This window comes from Carica papaya, chromosome 2 (assembly GCF_054855325.1).
Source record: "Carica papaya isolate Zhongbai chromosome 2, ASM5485532v1, whole genome shotgun sequence".
In the NCBI taxonomy this organism is placed as follows: domain Eukaryota; kingdom Viridiplantae; phylum Streptophyta; class Magnoliopsida; order Brassicales; family Caricaceae; genus Carica; species Carica papaya.
In genome coordinates this window covers 36,232,586-36,253,610 of record NC_142310.1, presented here as the reverse complement: position 1 = coordinate 36,253,610, position 21,025 = coordinate 36,232,586, and the positions used below count along the sequence as shown (strand labels likewise).

Genomic DNA, 21,025 nt, shown 5'->3' with positions numbered 1-21,025 from the left:
GAGGTGACTTCGCGTACTGTAGAGTCTACTCTGGGTCTTCCTTAGAAGAGGAGAAGAACCGTACTAGTGCTTTTATTTTTATCGGTAATCGGTAATATGATTTTGGCACCAAGCAAAGATCATGGCTACTCGGGTGGTGACGTAAGCGCCAGTTGCCCGTTTACCGCGGTAACCGGTAAAGATTTGTGTCCGACAATTTTTTATTCCAATAAAAAAATTATTATTGTAATATATATTTTTTTTCAAGTTAAATTTTCTAAATTTAAGTATTATTACAATAATTAAAAGAAAAGAAGAAGTTTAAATTAAAAAGAAAAAAAGAGCGAGAGAGAAAATTATAACTATAAATATATATGTGTAGGCACCTAGTTTTGTAAATACAAAACCGAATCTCCACGTTCAAAAAGGAGGTAGTAATAATTATTGATGACGTCATATTTATTTTTTATAATTTTTTTTAAATACAGTTTCTTTATAAATTCATTTATTATATATTAAAATTTAAAATTTACATGATTTTTTTAAAAGAATATTGTAAAAATTAAGGAGGGTAGAGTTGTGATTAATGGGTTAATCAAGTCTGTTTCTTGAATCACCATCATATTCGATGGAGAACTTTCTTTAAATTTTTCTGAGTCACCAAACAAGAAATTGAAAAAGAAAAGGCTCGAAGTTTTGGTTTTTAGTGGTGGGGGAGCCCAACGAGGAGACAGAACTTCAACACTTCACGAGTCCACCGTTCAATTTAACGGCGAAATCGCGTTAAAAATGCTTTATTGGATGAATGGAAAATGAGAGAACCTCTATTATCACGTTAGAATTCTTAACGGTGATTATCACTTTTCTGCAATTATTGTCCTTGTCCACCTCTCTCTCTCTCTCTCTCTCTCCCTCGCTCTTTCTCTCGCTCTCTCTTGCTCTTCCTTTTTCACTATAAATTTTCTCGCCGGAATCTCGCCGGAGAATCTGTATGCGTCCACAAGCTCTCGAGGGTTTATCTCTTTATTGAGATCTCATAAGTAAGAAAGCTCAAAAGGTAATTAATTGCTATGTTGAGGACGGGTGTATATATATATATATATATATCTATGGTGTTTGTGGGTCTTTTCTGGCTTTTATATATTATACATGCAGGGAAGTTTTCAAGATTAGTTGGGTAGGATTCTCTTCTTCTTGGTTGTTGGTTTGTGCTTCTATAGGATATGTATCTATGTTTTTGTCCGAGTTACTGAGTGGGTCTATACTATACGCACACATGTATAATATGTGTTTTATAGTTAAATATTAGTATAAATATGTATTTTAATATTATAGTTTGAAAATATATTAAAAAATTAGGAGTGTGAGTGGTAGTGTCTGCTTAAACAAGTAGTAGTACTTTCTTCATTAGGGGGTGCAAGGAGGATAGATGTACTTCGTTTGGATCTGTATATAAAAAGTTGATCAGTTGATGTCTTTTCTGCGTGAATTAGGGTTTTGGATGTTGAGCTGGAGAAGACAAGTGATCATGGAATATGGATTTGCTAGGTTTTCTTTTGCAGAGAGTCTAGCTCTCTCTCTCTCTCTCTCTAATGTTTTGCTTGAATTTCTGACTAGCTTTCTGAGTCAAGACGCCATAACTACCTACGGCTTAACCTCTCTCTAAAATGTTGAAGTTTTTTGTTTTTTCTCATTGGATCATCTTCTCCTACCACTGTTTTTCGGCGAAATCTTCTGTTTATTTCTAGCCCTTGTACATACATATATATATATATATCTCCGTTCCACACTAACTGCATGCTTCGTCTTCTTTTTTCTCTTCATTTCTGTTTGTTTGTGGGTGCATGTGGCTTTTTATAGCGCTAATATCTTATGCATATCGTTTGGATCATGTTCTTTTCTCGGTGTTATGTAATAAATATTCACATCGTGGTGTATTTATGTATATTGCAGGAGATATATATTCTATGTGGCTATGGCTTGTCGTGCTTCTTTCAGTGCGACCTTGAACAGTAAGCTTCACTGTTTATGGAGTTCTAAGCACATTTGAGGAAAACGATATAGCATATCATATGGAAATGAACAGTTTCAGACCTGAATTACATGTAGCCCAGCAAAGCCGGCGAGACAAGCTCAGGATTACTCAACAAACTTCTTCCATCCACCATTTTGACGATTTCCCAAGCAATTTGCATCACTCTCCTGTTCATCATCCCGAACTAAACCCGGATCTCGTTCAAGTCCGAACAGTTAGAAATGCAAACTTTCTTCACGACCCAGGTCTTGTATCCTCCGGTCTCATCAATTTCTCTCTGAATCCAAGCGTCTTTTCGTCTCATCAAAGAGACGGTCACAATCATGATACTGATCATCATCATGCAATGCTACCACATGATCAAGATCATCAGTTCGGTGGAGTACTACTACCGAACAGATCATCACGAATCATCCCTCCCGATGATGCTTTATTTGCCAGTAGTGATGGTAACCATCATCATGTAGACCCGCAAGGCTATGGAACTTGGAAAGTAGGCGGCGTTGATCAATCACAGCAGATGTTTGATTGGACGGTGTCCTATGGAAATGAACAGGCGGGTAAAGTAAGCATAAACAATGGTAACCAAGCTAGTGTGTTTGTTGGGGAAGTCTTGTCAAGTGATGTGAAGGTAGACAATATTTCTTTGTCGTCTACACAATCCTTGATCAAGCCTAATGGGTGTCAACCCACATTAGCCAATTCAGCTTCTGGCCAAATCTCTACCCAAGATGGGTTTAATTACCAAAACTGCAGCAGCAATGCCGTTACTGTAGCGTGTTTAGGCCCGCCCGGGATGGTCGAATCTGGCCGTGGTTCGTGGCCAGCTTCCGGGGATGAGCTTGCTCTTCTTCCGAGCTATGGAAATCAGTCCAATGCGCTACGTTTTGATGGCTGCAGCAGCAATGATAGTGCTTGGGTTAATAAATTACCAGGGGAGAGTTCTTATCAATTGAGTGGGAATTCGGCCTGTGTTAACCAGAGAAGAAGTGTTGATGAGCCAGGGAATATCGCGACTAAAGGTCTCGCTCTGTCCCTCTCATCAAATCCATTGCCAAACATATGTTTTTCCCAGATGAATTCAGACATTGAATCTGAGGATTTACATGTTAATTTAAAGGAAAATGATCGTGAAGATTCAAAAACAATGAAGTTGGGTTATTTTTCTTTAATGTCAAAGCAGTCTATATTTAGTAAAACAAGTGGAAAATCACTTCAAGACATGGTAATTGGAGCTTGTAACTATCAAATTAACAAGCAAACAGGCCCTCTTGGTCCATTTACTGGCTATGCGACAATCTTGAAGAGTTCTAGGTTTTTAAGGCCTGCACAAGAGCTCCTTGATGAATTTTGTACTATGATTAAACTGGCCAGAACTAGTGATGGTTCTGAGGGGATTTCTGGAGAAGTATTAAGTGCTTCGGGTTCGGCATATACAGCTAATGTTGGCAGTGAGATAGAGATTGAAGCTAAAGATCAGATGAAGAACTCGGGTTTTTCCTCGTCTGCAATTTATAGCAATGAAGTTTGTGGTGAATATGATTATAAAGTTGGAAGCAGCTCTAATTGTGATCAATCTTACAGGCCTGAGTACCAACATAAGAAAGCAAAGCTTCTATATTTGCAAGAGGAGGTATATATACGTATATAAATATAATATTAACTATACTATTGGGTCTTTCCTTGCAGTGCTCATGCCATTTTATACATAGGGAACCTACTAGATTTACATATAGAGATTAGATATATCTTTCATATTATAATTTTACTGACATATATAGTATACGATATGAACATGTTTAAATCTAAAGTGATTATATATGTTAATTCACGAAGCAGTAATATGTTTGATGTGCTTATAATTAATCAAAGCTGTTTTTATGTTATGGCGTTACTGATTAATATATATTGTAGTATTTCTATTGTTGCTTGTATATGCTTTTCGAACATTTCTATCATTTCCTTTCCATATTTCATTGTTAAAGTTGTTTGACATCGGGATGATTCCATCATGAATGTATTAGTCCCCTAATAGTTTGTAGGGTTCTATATATTTATATATATAGGGTTCAACGGGAAGGTGAAATTTCTTTTCATTGTTTTAAAAATTCGGTAAGGCTTGTTAAATAGAAAAGAATGGAATATATTAGTTATATTCTATGAGGGGTGTCTTCATGAACTTATTTGAGCTCATTATCAAGTCAAAGACGCATGCTAGTGATGTTGCGAATTGCATGGTTTGGTAATCTTGTTTGTCGTGAACCGAATTGGCTACATATTTTGTCCAAGTACTCGCAAAAAGAAAGAAAATCAAAAGGTGTTATCCTGTCCTGACATAGCTACTGAGGCGCTCTTCCTATTTTAAGTAAGTTTACGGCAATTACATCCTGATTAACAGTAGACACCACTTGTTCTAAAGCTACTTTATTAAAGTGAGGAAGTCCCATTTGGTTGATGTATATTTATATGTATATTGCCATGAACAAAGATCTAATTATGGATGAAATCTACAGCTTGCATTGTCGGTGATTATTGGTTTTTCCTAATCTTGATTCAATTATAGATTGAATACAACAGTTAAATCACTGTTTGTCTAATCAAATTATTGTTTGTAATTATAGTCGGATTAATTATCTCAAAACCCTATTTGTTGACTGCTGCATTGTGGATTAATGAAAGGTTTGCAGAAGGTACAAACTTTATCATCAGCAGATGCAGATGGTGGTGTCCTCGTTTGAATCAGTTGCTGGACTTAGTTCTGCAACACCTTATGTTTCCTTAGCACTCAAGTCAGTTACTAGGAATTTCCGGTCTCTGAAGAATGCAATCTCAGAACAGCTCATGAATACTTTAAGGGCTCTCGGGGAGGATTTTTTCTCCGGTGCCAGCAGTAGTAAAACTGATACCGATATGACTAAATTGAAATATATGGATCACCAAGGGTTTCAAAGGCAGAAATCTGGTGGGGGTAATTTGGCATTCCTCGAACCTCAACCTCATGTTTGGAGGCCTCAGAGAGGCCTACCGGAACGTGCTGTAGCTATTCTTCGAGCTTGGTTGTTCGACCATTTTCTTCACCCGTCAGTCTTCTCATCTTTCTCTCATTGATTTGAAAATTTGGTGTGGGGATTTCTGGGTATGAATCTTTACTGTGTAAACTTTTCTTGTAGGTACCCCACGGACACTGATAAGCACATGTTGGCCACTCAAACCGGTCTGTCAAGAAGCCAGGTAGGGTCAATTCCCTGTTTGGAGTTTAATTATTATGTCCATGGCTCTTTGATTGAATTAGCATTTGGCTTATTGGATTAGTATTTGACCTGATCATGTAAATAGTGTTTGATAGTTTACAATTGTTTGGAAAAATTTTAGAAAGACATTAATTATTATATTTATAATGTATATTTAGCTTAATTTCTTAATATTGAAATTTGTAAATTATCATTTCTAACAACAATAACGGCACACGCGGACGTAAATGCATTGTCACAATTCTGTTGGATGAGAACTTAATTTCATGTACAATTTTCTTAACGAACGCCTGCAGGTTTCCAATTGGTTTATAAACGCTCGTGTGCGTGTTTGGAAGCCGATGGTTGAGGAGATACATATGCTAGAGACCAAAGGTTTCAGTGACCAAACCAACCACAATTCTTGTAGAGGTGATAGAAAGCCGACAAGGGAAGGAACAAGCGGTTCTGACCCGCAATTGAACAAGGCAGGCGTAACTTTCGAGTGCTCGCCAATGATGAGCTCTATGGCCAGTTCGGAACAATGGAGTACTCAAGAAAAGCAATCAAGATTAGACTTTGATTTTCCTTCGGCTGCAAGCATTGATGGCTCGTTAATGGGTAATTTTCTACCGTACCAGAGAAGTCATGAGCTTGACATTGGCGGACTTGGGTCTGTTTCGTTAACCTTGGGACTCCGGCACGGGGTTGAGACCTCGGCCCAACAACAACAACAGCAACAGCAGCAGCAGGATGATAGGCTCCGGCAGCAATTTGGAGTCCATATGATTCATGATTTTGTGGGTTGATTTTGAATTTTGCACATGTAGGTGCTAGTACTAGCATCTTTTTAGAATGTGGTGATCAATAAGAAAGTAGAAAAAGGAGTATAGCCACTATATATATAATATAATATATATATATATATAGCCATATTGTCTGAATAATTGAGTTGGAATTGGCTGGTGGGAAAAGTGGTAATTTTTTTCTTCAAACAAATTACTAATTGAATTTGATTTGCAGCTGATCAATTCAATTCTAAATCAGTATGGTTGTTGTATTGAATGAGATTATTGTAAGCTTACCTTCTAATTTCTTGTATGTGATGAAAATTTACTTTTAATTTCTTTATGGGTACTAATTATTGCTATGAAAAATCATTTTAAAAGCTTAAAAATTTTAATTTTTCTAATATTTATTCTGTCTAAATTGAAAATTAAAATATAGTACCTTAAATAATTATTATTAATATCAGAAATAATTTCTTGTTTTGTAATTAATATTCTAAATTTTCTTGGTACTTTTTTTTAAAAAATTTATATAAATAACTTATTTTTAACAGGAGAATAATTGTTTTCGGGTTTATTTTAAATTTTAATTTTATAAAATATAAGTAATTATATATAATATAGATAATATAAAAAAATTTAAAAATAATATTTTAATTTTTATGAAGAATTTAGTTTTCGGAAGAAAAAAAAAATCATATAATTCATGGAAGCAGAGGAAGAAATATTTTTAATGAAATTATTTTATGAATAATTTATTTTAAAAAAAATCTTTTACGAAATTCTCAATTATATAATTTCTATTATTATTATTATATGGGCCTACTGATGCTGGTTTCAAAACATACCCAATAATAAATGGGCTGCATAATTCCAGCCCAAATACTCTCTTAACTTAAAAAGCTAATGAATTATTAGGAAAAAAATAATTTATTCTATTTTATTTCATTATTAAATGCACTTTTAATTAGAAATTTATTAATTAAATTAATTAATTAAATAATTACTAATAATAGTCTCATAAAAATTTATGGTATTATTGGATTAATAACGTAAGGGGTATTTTTCTAATACAATAAAATATGAGATATTTTTTTAATTAAGGTATTTTTAACATTACTTCATACACATATAGAATATATATATATATATATATATAAGAGCACATGTTATTTCATAATCAGATATCACTATATGTACATAATCACGTGCATATAACCGCACATGTTATATCGTATATACGTGCGTGTGCGATCGATTCCGCATTAGTTAACTATAAACATAATTATACATGGTATTATACTCATTACTATGTACTCGATATATGTATACATATCCTCAGAAAATTATTACACAAAAAGTCCATCCATGATCCGAACATACATATATATAAATGTAAACCATGCATGATTCATGAGTAAGTATGTAGAAATACATACATATATATATATAGAGAGAGAGAGAGAGAGAGTTTAGCCAGTCCCGTTATTGTCCCCTCCACCTCCGCCTCCACCTCCACCTCCGCCTCCACCTCCACCTCCACCTCCACCATAGTTACTGAAATCTTGCCTTGGAATGTAATGGTGATTGTTGACCGAACTGCTTCCGTACTTTCCGACTCCATTGCTTTCGTTATCCTCTGATCCCATTATCTGCTCGTCAGACCCTAACAATGTCTTCCTACTCATGCAACAACTTAGCATCATCATCATCATTAAACCCACAACTACAACCTCCCTCATTCTCATCTCCAGTAAGTAATCTTCCTTCAATTTAATCTTGATCTGCCGTAAAAAGAAACCAGAAAAAGAGACATTAAATATTAACATACACACATATTATATATATATATAAATATGAAGCTGTGACATAACTTACCTGATCTCCAGAGAACTATAATCTGTCTGGTTTTATGGGGAAGAAGAAGCTGAGAGGATAACTGAGCTATACACACACACACACACACACACACAGAGGACGAGGCATATGCTAGGGTTTTATAATTGAGTATTAACTATCATACATACATATATATATATATGTATATATGTATATGTGGTGATGCGGTTTCCACTAGAGGAGGCAAAAATAAGTGGGATGGCCATGGTATTTGAAATGGGATTCATAAAAAAAGAAATAAAATGATGGAATTATTTGTACCAATATTAGCACTACAAACAGTAAAAATCCACATTATAAATTAGTGGTAAGTCAATCAAACACAATAAGGACAACTGGTTTATATTATATTGTTTACTCGTATTAATACATAATTTATAAAATCAAATTTTTTTTATAAGATAAATATAAATTAAATTTTCTATATATTTTATTTGAAACTTCTGGTAATACTTATGTTAAAATTAAAATTTAACACAAATTAATATGAACATATGTATATAAACATAGATTGGGATTTTCAAAAAAATAAGATTCAAATTTCAGAATTTGCATATTTAATTTCAGAATTTGTTCATAACTATAACTTTGTATGCACCCATTAGATTTTGTTAGGTCTAGTGGTCTAATTTAAATGGGACAATTTTTCTTTTTAATTTAATGATTACTTGCCACCTTATAAATAATTTCTTTACTACTTCCAAGTGATTTGACACTTTGATTTTGTCTTTTTATGTATATAAATTAATTGTGAGATCTTGATTTGGCTTTTTAATGGTACCCCTTTTTTTTTTTTCTTTCATATGGAAAATGGCATTCTTTTTTTTTTTTTGTGAAAAGCCATTAATTGCTACTTTACTATTTATGTCTCATCATATATATATATATATATATATATGTACACACACAAAAGTATATTAATGGGTATTTTATTAGTATATTAATATGATTATTAAATTATTCTTTAAAATATCTTAATTAATTGCATTATCAATTTAATTAATTAATTTATTATGGATATTGTCTATATATATATATATATATATAGCACTTTGGCTAGGGTTTTGACAATATTATATATCTAGGTAGCTAATTAGTTGGATATGATGATTAAGAAGTAGGAAAAGTAAAAATAATAAATTGATTATATAGGCATACCACTTGTATCTATCTCGTATAAATGGAAGAAAAAATGTTACCATAATAATTTCATCACATCACAATCAATTATATGGCTTATTTTAATACATGATATATATAAATATGTGTGTTATATATATACTATATTAGGTCTCTATTTCATGCAAACATTAAGTAATGAATTTTAATTTTTTGTTTTTTTATAACTAAATAAAAAATCTGAATTTTAAAATAATATATCAAATTTTTAGATTTCATAATATATATGGGCACTTGTGTAAAATAATTTAATTAAATGATCAAATGTTCTAAAAACTTAGTCGAGCAAGATAAATATATATCCATATATCTAACTAAGTGGTTTAAAATTAAATGTATATTATGAAATTAAGAAAACAAATTTCTAACATATAATAATGATATCATATATATTGTGCAAAACTTGAATAATCCAATTATAAGAAATAATTAATATAATGATGATTATATTGTAATGATGATAAATATCAAATATTCCAAGCTCTAACCTTTTTTACACGTTAATTTACAAATGGGTCAAATCCAAGTTTGGCAGGGTGAATGGGGCAGGTAATTTAATTTAATTTATAGAATATGATGATGGTTTATTGTTTTAATAATCTAATTATGTAATTGTGTAGAAAAAAAAAAGAATTACTAGAAGGTCAATTTCTCTAATAATATACACGTAGAAAGCACATGATATTCTCAAATAAAGTCAACTAAAATATAGGGTTTTGGTGAGAGACTTTTGAAATTAATTGAGAAGTATTAAGTATATGTAACGGTTTATATGGTTTACCTAATTAATTAGGATTTAATGTAACGTTTAATTTGATTTGTTTAATTAACTACAATTTAATTAATTTTTTGATTAGCATGATTGTAATAGTAATTAGAGAAAAAGTTAATGTACTTTGCTTAATTTCAATGTCCTTCCTTATAATTAGGTGCTTCGTTTCAATGTGTTCATAGAAAAATGTATAGAACGACTTTTTAGGGATTAGCTTGAGAAATAAATTTTATGAGAAAATTTTTACTTGTTTAAAATAAGATAAAAATAAATTTATTATTTATTTATGAAAAAAGTATTTTTCAATATTAACAATTAAACATTTAAAAAGAATGAAATTTCACCAATAATAAAAAATAAAATAAACAATTTTCTAGATTTTAATTTATTCTTAAAAAACTAATAATATTCAAATAATTTAAACTTGAATTTTTCAAATCGAGCTAGTTGTTTTTTGTTTTTTTTTATCAATTACTAAAATTTGATGTTAGAACAATTATTATTATTTTAATTTTATTTAATTAAATTAATAATTTTTGAATTTGGGCGTTAGATATAAAAATATTTTTATTCATCCATGTATTACTTAAAATTTATTTAATTAAACATGCGCAAATTCTCTAGAATAAAAATGATTCTTGATTGGAGGAGGTTCGGTCGGAATATTGGCACGTGTTCTGCCCTACAATCCGAGCTGTGGGGTAATTTGGATGGTGTAGATATGGCTTGGAGTTGGAGAGCATGCAAGGTCATCCTCGAAATGGACAACTGGTTGCGGTCAAGATTCTGAACAGAGTTATTCACCAGAAGTTTATTCAGATCAATTCTTGTTCCAATTTTATTCAAGTCGTTAGACTTCACTTGGTTAGGAATTGAATAGTTCAGATTCAACATGTCTACTGTAAATGAAACTGGTGTGTTAATTTTTTGGCCGACCACATTTTTTTTAGAACTTTTTAGATTATACTTCTACAGTTAATTTTTTACCGATCTTATTCTGCTCACTAATAACGATTTAGTCAGTATATTTTGGTATAGAATGTGTATGATCTAGACTTGTATCGTTCTTCCTTTTTTTTAGAAAAAAATGTCACGTGTTATTTAGAGCATGATGTGAAATGGTAGATTCTTCTAACATAAAAATTTAAAAGAGGTCTTCGTTTCCCCATACTTAGTCAAGTTAATTACATCACATTATATATATATACTTATTATAAATACCCATTTATCGAGTGCTTATATAATTGAGTATATATGTATAATTAGGTATGCAATAAAGTTATATATTTCTTTTACAACATTTCAACATATAACCTATTAGAGAACATGAAAATAATATCTTAGTTGACCAAAGGTGAAATATTTTTGTTACGTATATGTTACGTATATGTTGCTATCATCAAATTAATCATACAAAGTCAAAGTTATATATATATATATATATACATATGTATGTATATATATATGTGTATGTATATAGATGGTATCATGTGGTCGCCTAATTTGAAGATAAAGCCATCGTGTTGGAATACAAGAGCCTTGACACGTAATTCTTTTAGGTACTGTCATATAATATATATATATATATATATATATGTATATATGTAATGTAATTGGTGAAATTGTCGTTATGTACATACAATTATGTGCTTCTAATGCTCCCGTGCCACGTATAATTTTCTTTTAAAGATGCATATCCAAATTATTTTTTAATGTCCGAAAATATAATAAATTTATTTAAATGTAATTATTATATTATTATTAACACACAAATATATTTAATTGAATTAAGTTTTATAAATTAGTTATTAATGAAATTAATAATATAATTATAAAATAATAAATTTTATATTCTTAATAAAATTAGATTTGTGTGTTAATAATAACGAAATTATGTTATTTATTTTTTAATACCCGCGTATTGCTTCTGCAAATGTCTTGGACGTTCTAGATCATTCGTTAGTGATGTCATGATTTGACGATCCAACGGTGCACGTGGAATCAGCTAGATTTAGCCTGACATTAACTTTGACTTTGGCTACTGTTTGATACACGGTTTGGGATTTTGACTCCATTAGTTATTAAATTACGGAAAGAAAATCATTGTCACTGGTGATATAATAATTAAAAACTTTAAATATTTAAATGCAATTTCTATTTTTATTTTTTGGGTTAATTTGTGGAATTATTTGGATAATTTGCAATTTACAGGGCTAATTTAAACGCAATTAATATAATAAAGGAACATATTAAAATAAAAATAAATAATAAATAGACATTTACCTATTTAAACCTTAAGAAAATAAAAATATATAATATGAATTAATGAACATCAAATTTATATTATTTAACTTTATTACAATTCAATCTTACTCAAATGTATATTGATCGAATTAGGTTAAGTCTCGTGAAAGTTAAATTCAATTCATATAAACAATATATTCACTCGAAACTAATATAATTTTGATTTAGATTTATGCGACTTACAGATTAAAACTTAAGATTGTTTGTATAGTGAAACCCACAAATTTTTAGATTTCAGTTTATATGAATCCAAAAATTTTTGAGTTTTAGTTTATATATATTATTTTGTTATATGTACGATTAATAAATTGTTAATTAAGTTATACAAAATATTGATATGACTTAAATTTTGATAAGTTTAATTATGAGAGTACTTTTATAATCATCTTAGGGATTAATATTATGTGCATTTTTAAAATACAAAAAAAAAAAATTTTAAAAGTCTCTATATATATAAAATTACTAATTTATGAGTGTTGTAATCTCTTTTGATTATAGTATAATATTTTTTTTACTAGTCATGTCTGTAAATATAGGAACACTGTCGAATCACGTAAAATCTTATATTATTTTTTTTTCAGCTTTTATTTTGTGTTGATTGTGCATATTTTTAGGGATTATATTTTTCAACACGAAAGAAGGTAAATGGTCAAAATTAATCGTAAATAAAATCATAGTTTAAATTTTTATTTACACTTAAGCTATATGAAGAATATTATATGGCATAAAATGTAAATAAGAGCACCAAAAACCTCCTGGGCATATGTTATAAAATTAATTTAATTAAGAAAAATAAGGTCTTAAAATTTTGACAACAACTTCACGAGGCTTTCCTAATACTTTTCAAACCTATAATTTGACATTGCATGGAAGTTTTGGAATTAATATTGTATTTTTATTTCTTGTATTCACATTATGGAAATTTTTCTATATAAGCAGCCATGCATTTCTTCCTTTTGCTTCATGCATAACTTCTTCACCAAGTTCTTCAAAACCTCTAGTTTATCGAGTTTGAAAATGGAGATGATCAAAACGACAAACAAATCCTCGTTTTGCATTCTCGTCTTCCTCGTTTCTCTTCTACTCATCTTGCATTCTCGCCCCGTAGCATCTCAAGAAGTTGGTGGGTTAATTAAGCTTAGTTTCTCATTCTTCAACGAATTAATCATCAGAAAATTACATGTCGGAAATTATCTTTAATATTATTATTCTTGTTTTGTGCAGAAAATGAAAGGGAATTTGACTACAATGAAAATGGAGATAGAGGGCCAAGCAGATGGGGAGAAATACACCCAGAATGGAGTTTGTGTGGGAATGGAGACATGCAGTCTCCTATTGATCTTTTGAATGAGAGAGTTCAAATTGTCTCTCACTTGGGAAGGCTTAAAATGAACTATAAGCCTTCTAATTCCACTCTCAAGAATAGAGGCCATGACATGATGGTACTTACACATACTTTTATGCATATACACACCCATATGTACTTATATTATATAGGTACATACACACATATATATTATATAGATACAAGCTTCAAAAAAGCTTTTCTTTTTTTTATATGTTTAGTAGAAGGATGACCTAAAAGTTGTTTTATTTTTGGTGAAAGGTGTTGAGGAGTAGGTAAAAGAGACATGGAAATTAATCTATGTTATATATAAAGTGTTTTAGTTGTTGTATTATTGCTTCCTCTATATGGGTATATGCATATACGTATGTATTCATGACATATATATATTTATATATTGTGGATTTGCAGTTGAAATGGGTAGGTGGTGCTGGAACCCTTGAGATAAATGGAACTCAATACGTGCTGAAACAAGCTCACTGGCACTCACCCTCCGAACACACTATCAATGGCAGAAGGTGCTTTATTTTAATTTTACATCTATATTTACACACACATACCGTATATAAAAATTATTTAAAATATAATTAAATTACTTAAAAGTATATAAAAATTATTTAAAATATAATTAAATTACTTAAAAGTACTAAAAAAAAATACAGGTTTGCTCTCGAGCTTCATATGGTTCACGAGAGTCTAGACGGTAAAGTTGCTGTTGTTGGTATCTTGTACAAGATTGGACGACCTGATTCTTTTCTTTCATCGGTAATCTCTGTATATTATATCATAACTATATATATACTAGTTCATGCTGATATATATATATAGGTTATTATAATTAATTACTTTGTTTTTTTGAAAACTAAACATTAAAAAATTTATTATATTTATTAGTTGGAGAAAATTTTGGCCAAAATTACTGATACCAGTGAAGAAGAGAGAGTCGTGGGTATTACCGATCCGAGAGACATCAAAATTGGTAGTCGTCAATATTTCAGATATGTTGGTTCTCTTACTGTTCCTCCTTGTACTCAAAATGTCGTATGGACCATCGTCAGAAAGGTAATTAATTTTATTATTTACTTAAAATTTATTTAAATTGTACTATATATGTCTAGATATATCTATATATATCTATATATATATATATATACATGCATGTATGTATACATAATATACGTGATTAGAGTTACATAAATTTTCTCATCCTTGACCTCAATCATCGCAGGTGAGAACTGTGACAAAGAAACAAGTTAGATTGCTCCGTGTAGCAGTCCATGATGTAAGTAATCAATTTATATATATATATATATATATAGTTACATGTATAATTATATATGTTTTGTGAGGGAGATAAGCATTAAAAAAAATTGTAATGAAAATTTACAGGAGTCAGATACCAATGCAAGGCCACTACAGCCGATAAACGAGCGTTTCATTCACCTGTTTAAGCCGAAGAATGAGAAGATATAGAGAAGTAAAATAAATTCAAACCTTCAGTTTGTATTGTATGAGTCTCAATATAATATATGTAATACACTGCATTATAAGCAGCTGCCTAGGTTCGTCGAGAGGTCTATATGTATACACACGACCCACATGATTATTTATACCATACTGCAGGTATATATATATGTATAGAAACATATATAAACGATTCTAAATAATAATCTATGTAATTTTGTTGCTATATATATATATTTTTCCCCCTATTTATATCGACTTTTAAATACATTTTTTTATTATTAATTATACGACATATACACACTCAAAAGTAGTATAATTTTTCATTAAAAATATATAAAAATACGTAATTCAATTTGAAATTTTTATTGAATTGGACCAGACTCTAGCTCGGGTTTGACCAAATTATATAATAAGATAGCCCCTTCTTTTTCGTCCACCTACCCTACTATATATTTTGCCATTTATACCACATACTAATTATTATGTTAATTATTTACTAATTATATCGTATTGATTATTTAATAATTAAAAATTTTATATTTTATTTAAAAATTATAAATTTAAAATTAACTGAAAACGTAAAATTGTATTGTGAATTGACAATGATTAATTTATGATATTTGATTCAGTAAAACGGATGATTTAATTGAGTAACGTGTTGATAGAGTTATCAAAAACAAGTCGAGTTAACTTTCAACAAAATTATTATATTTTTTAAAAGAATAAATATATTATTATAGTTAAATTTTTTTAATTAGAATAATTACGACATATTAAAAATACAATTGTTATGTATATTTTTTTGGTAAAAAGTTATTTTAACATATTGTGTGGATTCAAATTTTGCTGCCGTAGTATTTATATCCTACTATACTAATTAACCCTAAAAACGTATAAATGTCTTATTATGAATTAATGCACATCAATTTCATATCATTCAATTTTAATTTAGGACCACCTTTTACCGGTCTTAATTTAATTAGACAAATAATGTTTTGATATAAAATATCGAAAATTCTCGAAATTTCGTCTCTAATTAGTCTTTAGTTCAGTTTAGTTTCAAACCGATGAGTATTCTGATTATAACTAGTAGCATCTTTTAAGTGATTATGACTTCAATCTAATATAAATTGTGTATTTATATATAGAGGTTATATTTTTTCTTATAATGATGTTACATGTAGATAATATGATATTTATAGACATGATTCAGACTCTATACAAATATTATTTATATCATACCACATATATATATACACATACATCCACATAATAATCTATAACAAAACCAAAGATTTATTTATAAGTAAATAAATGATCAACACAAATAATTATATAGAACAGGCATAAGTTCAGGACAAGTTAGCATTTTTTTGAAATGATAACACAGAGTTCTACATATATTATTTATGTATAATAGTTTTGCTTATATATACATATATATATGTATATATTAACCGCTGCCATTTTCACCGTCATCTTTTTCACCACCACTTCCACTGCCTCCACCGTAGTAGTTGTTAAAGTCTTGCCTTGGAATGTAATGGTGGTTATTTACTGCACTGCTTCCATGATTAACTTGGTTGTCATCGTCTGATAATGTCTTCCTCTCTGCAGCCAAACCAGAATTCGCCATGATCATCATGATCATGATCAAAGAAACTACTAGAAGCTGCATTATTTTCATCATCCCCATTGATCAATTCGCTGCTCTCTGACAAACCCAGAAAAAGAAATTAGAAAACTAACATGCATCAGTTTTCAATATATATCCAACACATAGCTATATATATATATATATTTGAAACCATTATGAACTTACTAGATGTATACATACTAATAAGTGATATATATGTAAAATCAACTTACCTGACTGCGTAGCTAAGATTAAAAAAAGTTGCTTGGTGAATTTATGGAGCAAATAGATTACAGAGGGGAGCCATATATATACATACATACATACATACATAAACACAAACAGGGAGATCAAGCAAAATGAGGCAAGAATAAGTGGGATGTGGACAGAGCATGTGTGATTCAAATGGGGTATGTATTATTATCATTACGATAACATTAAAATGATGGAGTTGGAGAAAAATAGATTCCAATATAATTAATTAAGTAATTAATTTACAGCATGCACTACAAACAGGAAAAATCCACATTAATGGAGTCAATAATCAACCCCATGGATTATTATTTGTATTGCTTTCTGATGTAAGTTTGTCTACTTCAGAATACTCAGCACATATATATGTATCTCATTCAAATTTCCTCATAAATCAAGTAAGTATATATATATATATATATAAGTTTGTATATGTATACGATCCATTACTTTTTTTTTTAGGTTCGAAATGATCTGATGTGGATAATTAATATACATATATATATTTGTAAAATTTTAGATATAAACAAGGTGTGTATCTATTCGAGCATATAATTAAATTGAATTTTTGCAAGTAGGGTTTCTGATGTAAGTTTGTCTACGTGCATGTTCACGGACGTGTCTAGATCATATTCAAATTGTTATACCTTTCATATAAATCATAATTTACCTGAGAAAGAATTTCACTACCTTAGGAGTAATATGAATTAATCCTCAAAATTTACCTTTTATTAATTATTTTAAAAATTAAGCAGAAAAAAAAAAGAAAAGAAACAAATAGATTCAACTATATTATTACGTCATCCCACTTGTATCGGACGCTGGTCACTTGACCATCAAGTAATTGCAAGAAAAAAAAATTGATTAGATGCTTGTCACGTCACACTTGAGTATGATGTGAAATGGATTCTGGCCCACTATCCTGCTGGGGCCCACAAGTTGTTCCATTGGGCCCTGTATGGCCCACTTAACAAGACCCAATCTTGACTTTCTATAAAAAGTGAATTTAAATTTGAAATTTATTAAATATATATTTTTTAATCAAAAAGAAAATTTTTAATGTACCGTAAATAATCAAGGTGAGTATTTAATATTAATATTATACACATATAACATATATATATATATATATATATATATATAAATTCAAGGGGTCGACGTTCACATGGAGCCATAAATGAGTTTTACATGTCATTTATTACGCATGCTAATTTTTGATGATGTTAATTTTTTAAAAAATTCATTTGCACATTTTAAAAAATTAAATGTTAATTTAAAATAAAATAAGAATACATACATATATATATATATATATATATAACCTCTAAATTCTTGGAGAGAAAATTCGTCTCAAAGTAGAATTAGACTATAAAGTCAAAATTCATGAATTAATTAATAGTGGAAGCACAAGCCAAATTCAATTAAAGGGTTTGACGGGTACTATAAATTTGGAAATTAGGGAGGCTAATATACCGTTTTAGACGGTTAATTTGGTTTAGCTTATATTTAATTAACATATATTTAGTTTGTATTCAACAACGTGCATGCAAAATATGCTTATATATACATATATGTATATATATAGGATCTTAATTTCAATATGGAACAAAACAAAATACATATACTAATACAAAGAATAATGTTGCTTAGCAAAATATCTTTGACAAGAAAAAGAAAAAAAGACTTTGAATTTTTAATTTATTTTTTTTCCACCTAGACCATACTTCAATTTTCTTTTTACATGTGTGTGTATATATATATATATATATATATATATATATATATATGATGTGTATGTATATTTGTGTGTTTGTCAAGGAAATATGATATTAAATTAATTTTTTTGAGTCAAACAAAATTGTTATTGTGCGATAATTAATTAATAAAAAATATATATTTATATTTATATTCAATTTATTTTGCAATTATAGATAACAATTCAATATTCAATACATAATAGTTATATCTTTTAGGTTGATTTTTTTTTGTTATTTTATATAAAATTTTTAATTTTATCGAGAATATATATTTTTCAATAGATAAGAATTAGTTTTTATATTTAATAAATTCAAAAGTTTCTATATGATAAAAGAAAAGGGAGAAAGGCATCATAATGAGACGAGATCCCAATCTTAAAGCAAAAAAAAAAAAAACAAAAGTGATATCGATTGTAACGATTCGAGAATAATGGTTTGAACAGTTCAGATCTCACGTCTCTTTAAACGGTTGATATCTAATCATTTCTTAATATATAAATAAATGTTCTTTACATATTAAGGAATGATTAAATCTCAACCGTTCAAAGATATCTGAGATTTAAACCGTTCAAACTATTATTCTTAAATTGTTACATCGTTATATGCTAAAAACGAACATTAATATGAAAAACTTATTGAATGATAATTTTTAATTTCAGATAAACCCTAGAACTAAAACAGGCAATCTTAAGCCAAATCCCATATTACAAGAATAAAAAAGCAATAGTTTAGAAAGCCAAAAAAATAGAGATAGGTGTAGAGATTCAATGGAAGCTGTTCTAATAAATGCATATATATATATATATATTAAAAAATGCTAAATAAAAATATGTAAATGTTTAAGTTTAACTGAAAAAAATAATAATAAAAGCATCAAAATCTACTAATTTTATATAAAATAACGAAAATCAAACCGTAAATTATTAGATTGTTACATAAAAAACTATGTGAACAAAATCATAATCAAAATAAACTATATAAATAAATTTGTGATATTTCATGTCATTAATATTCAATAAAACATTACATTAATTCCCAACCATACTTTAAAATTAAATATTCAATACGTTATTTATACATTAATATGTCGAGCACAAGTTTATCAATGTAAAATTCGAAAAAAATAACTTCAATTTAGAGAATATTACACTAAGAAAATTAGTTTTGAACATAATTTTTTTAAAAAACCCAATAATTTTGGAGTAATTGAATTAGATTTTGAATGGTTTATTTCACAAATCTGAATGCAAATTGTCACTTTTTTCTTTAGAACACGAAGACCATGAAAATTTGACTATATGAACAAAATATATCTTTTAGTTATTTCCTGGTGGTCTTGGTCAAGAAATTACTTCAAGTCCTCAACAAATTTTTCTTTTTCTGCAGGAATTCATATTATAAGATTATAAAATCAATATAATCATATATATATGTATATTCGTCGTATAGAATTATTCATATTCGCCATCTTTTTCAAAATATATACTGGGAGAATATACATACATGTATACATGCATGAACCTATACTTCAAAATCAAAGCAAGCATGAAAGGGGGTTAATTGGGCACACACAAGCAAAAAGAACATAACAGTGGGATTTACATATATGCATATTTAAGCATGACGAATTTATGTCATATAATATAATATATATGATTATCAAGAAAACTAACATATATATATATATATATGATCAATTAATATTTAGAGATTACCTAATAATTCTAAATCATAGGGTTTTTTAAGATATGGGTAAATAAATATAAATTTATAAGTTAGTTTTATTGTATTAAATTTATTAGATTTTAATTTCGTCACAAAATAAAAGTAAGAATTAAAGTTTTAAATATATGAATAAAATTTTAGTTTAAATTAATTTAATATTCAATTTAAAAAAAAATATTTGTGTGACTCATTTATTAGAATACAACAAAAATATAAATTTATATTCATAAAAGTAAAATTGATTTAATTATACACTATATATATATAATTAAATGTTTAAGTAAATAAAATACATAATATTTTCGTAATAAATGAAAAATCTGATTGGAAAATACCTTATATGATTAATATAATATAATTATAAAAATAAATAAATAACATTCTCCATATCTTCTTGACCTTCTTCCGTCAATAAATTGGACCTTCTATTTCTAGAACCAAGATAATCTTAAGTATTGTCACCATTATCAAATCCGACGGTCCGCATTGAATTAATCAACCAGATCTACAGAGGCAGTTTACTTTGACTTTTGGCCTCGGCTGCTGTACGTCGTACGTTAATTATTTTATTATTTAAATCGGACGGTCTAGTAAAAATTAATTGTTATATTTTTTGAAGGAAAAAATTAAGAAAATATGTAATTCATACCATTCTGT

General features: G+C 28.8%; 3 protein-coding genes across 6 annotated transcripts; 2 read left to right on the top strand and 1 right to left on the bottom strand.

The window, feature by feature from the left end:
- The first annotated feature begins 659 nt into the window (after positions 1 to 659).
- LOC148269019 (uncharacterized) lies at positions 660 to 6,367 on the top strand. Of its 4 annotated transcripts, none has more exons than XM_088214504.1 (6): positions 660 to 1,036; positions 1,933 to 1,991; positions 2,089 to 3,647; positions 4,694 to 5,094; positions 5,185 to 5,245; positions 5,562 to 6,367. In XM_088214504.1, the coding sequence occupies exons 2-6, from the start codon at positions 1,955 to 1,957 to the stop codon at positions 6,051 to 6,053; spliced, it is 2,550 nt and encodes an 849-aa protein (XP_088070630.1). In that variant the 5' UTR covers positions 660 to 1,036; positions 1,933 to 1,954; the 3' UTR covers positions 6,054 to 6,367. The 4 variants fall into 4 exon arrangements, with proteins under 4 accessions (XP_088070630.1, XP_088070628.1, XP_088070627.1 ...); XM_088214501.1 differs by lacking the exon at positions 660 to 1,036 and adding an exon at positions 1,385 to 1,527; XM_088214502.1 differs by having other exon boundaries at positions 661 to 1,036; positions 1,933 to 3,647.
- An 818-nt stretch (positions 6,368 to 7,185) lies between these two features.
- Positions 7,186 to 8,045, bottom strand: LOC148269018 (Putative membrane lipoprotein). Its single transcript, XM_088214500.1, has 2 exons — positions 7,911 to 8,045; positions 7,186 to 7,816 (listed from the first exon to the last, which is right to left on the bottom strand). Exon 2 carries the CDS (start codon positions 7,778 to 7,780, stop codon positions 7,505 to 7,507), a length of 276 nt encoding a protein of 91 aa, XP_088070626.1. The 5' UTR covers positions 7,781 to 7,816; positions 7,911 to 8,045; the 3' UTR covers positions 7,186 to 7,504.
- Positions 8,046 to 13,133: 5,088 nt separating this feature from the next.
- On the top strand, positions 13,134 to 15,223 carry LOC110825967 (alpha carbonic anhydrase 7-like). Its single transcript, XM_088214499.1, has 7 exons — positions 13,134 to 13,309; positions 13,411 to 13,628; positions 13,943 to 14,049; positions 14,194 to 14,296; positions 14,426 to 14,593; positions 14,760 to 14,813; positions 14,921 to 15,223. Exons 1-7 carry the CDS (start codon positions 13,150 to 13,152, stop codon positions 15,002 to 15,004), a joined length of 894 nt encoding a protein of 297 aa, XP_088070625.1. The 5' UTR covers positions 13,134 to 13,149; the 3' UTR covers positions 15,005 to 15,223.
- Positions 15,224 to 21,025: the final 5,802 nt, after the last annotated feature.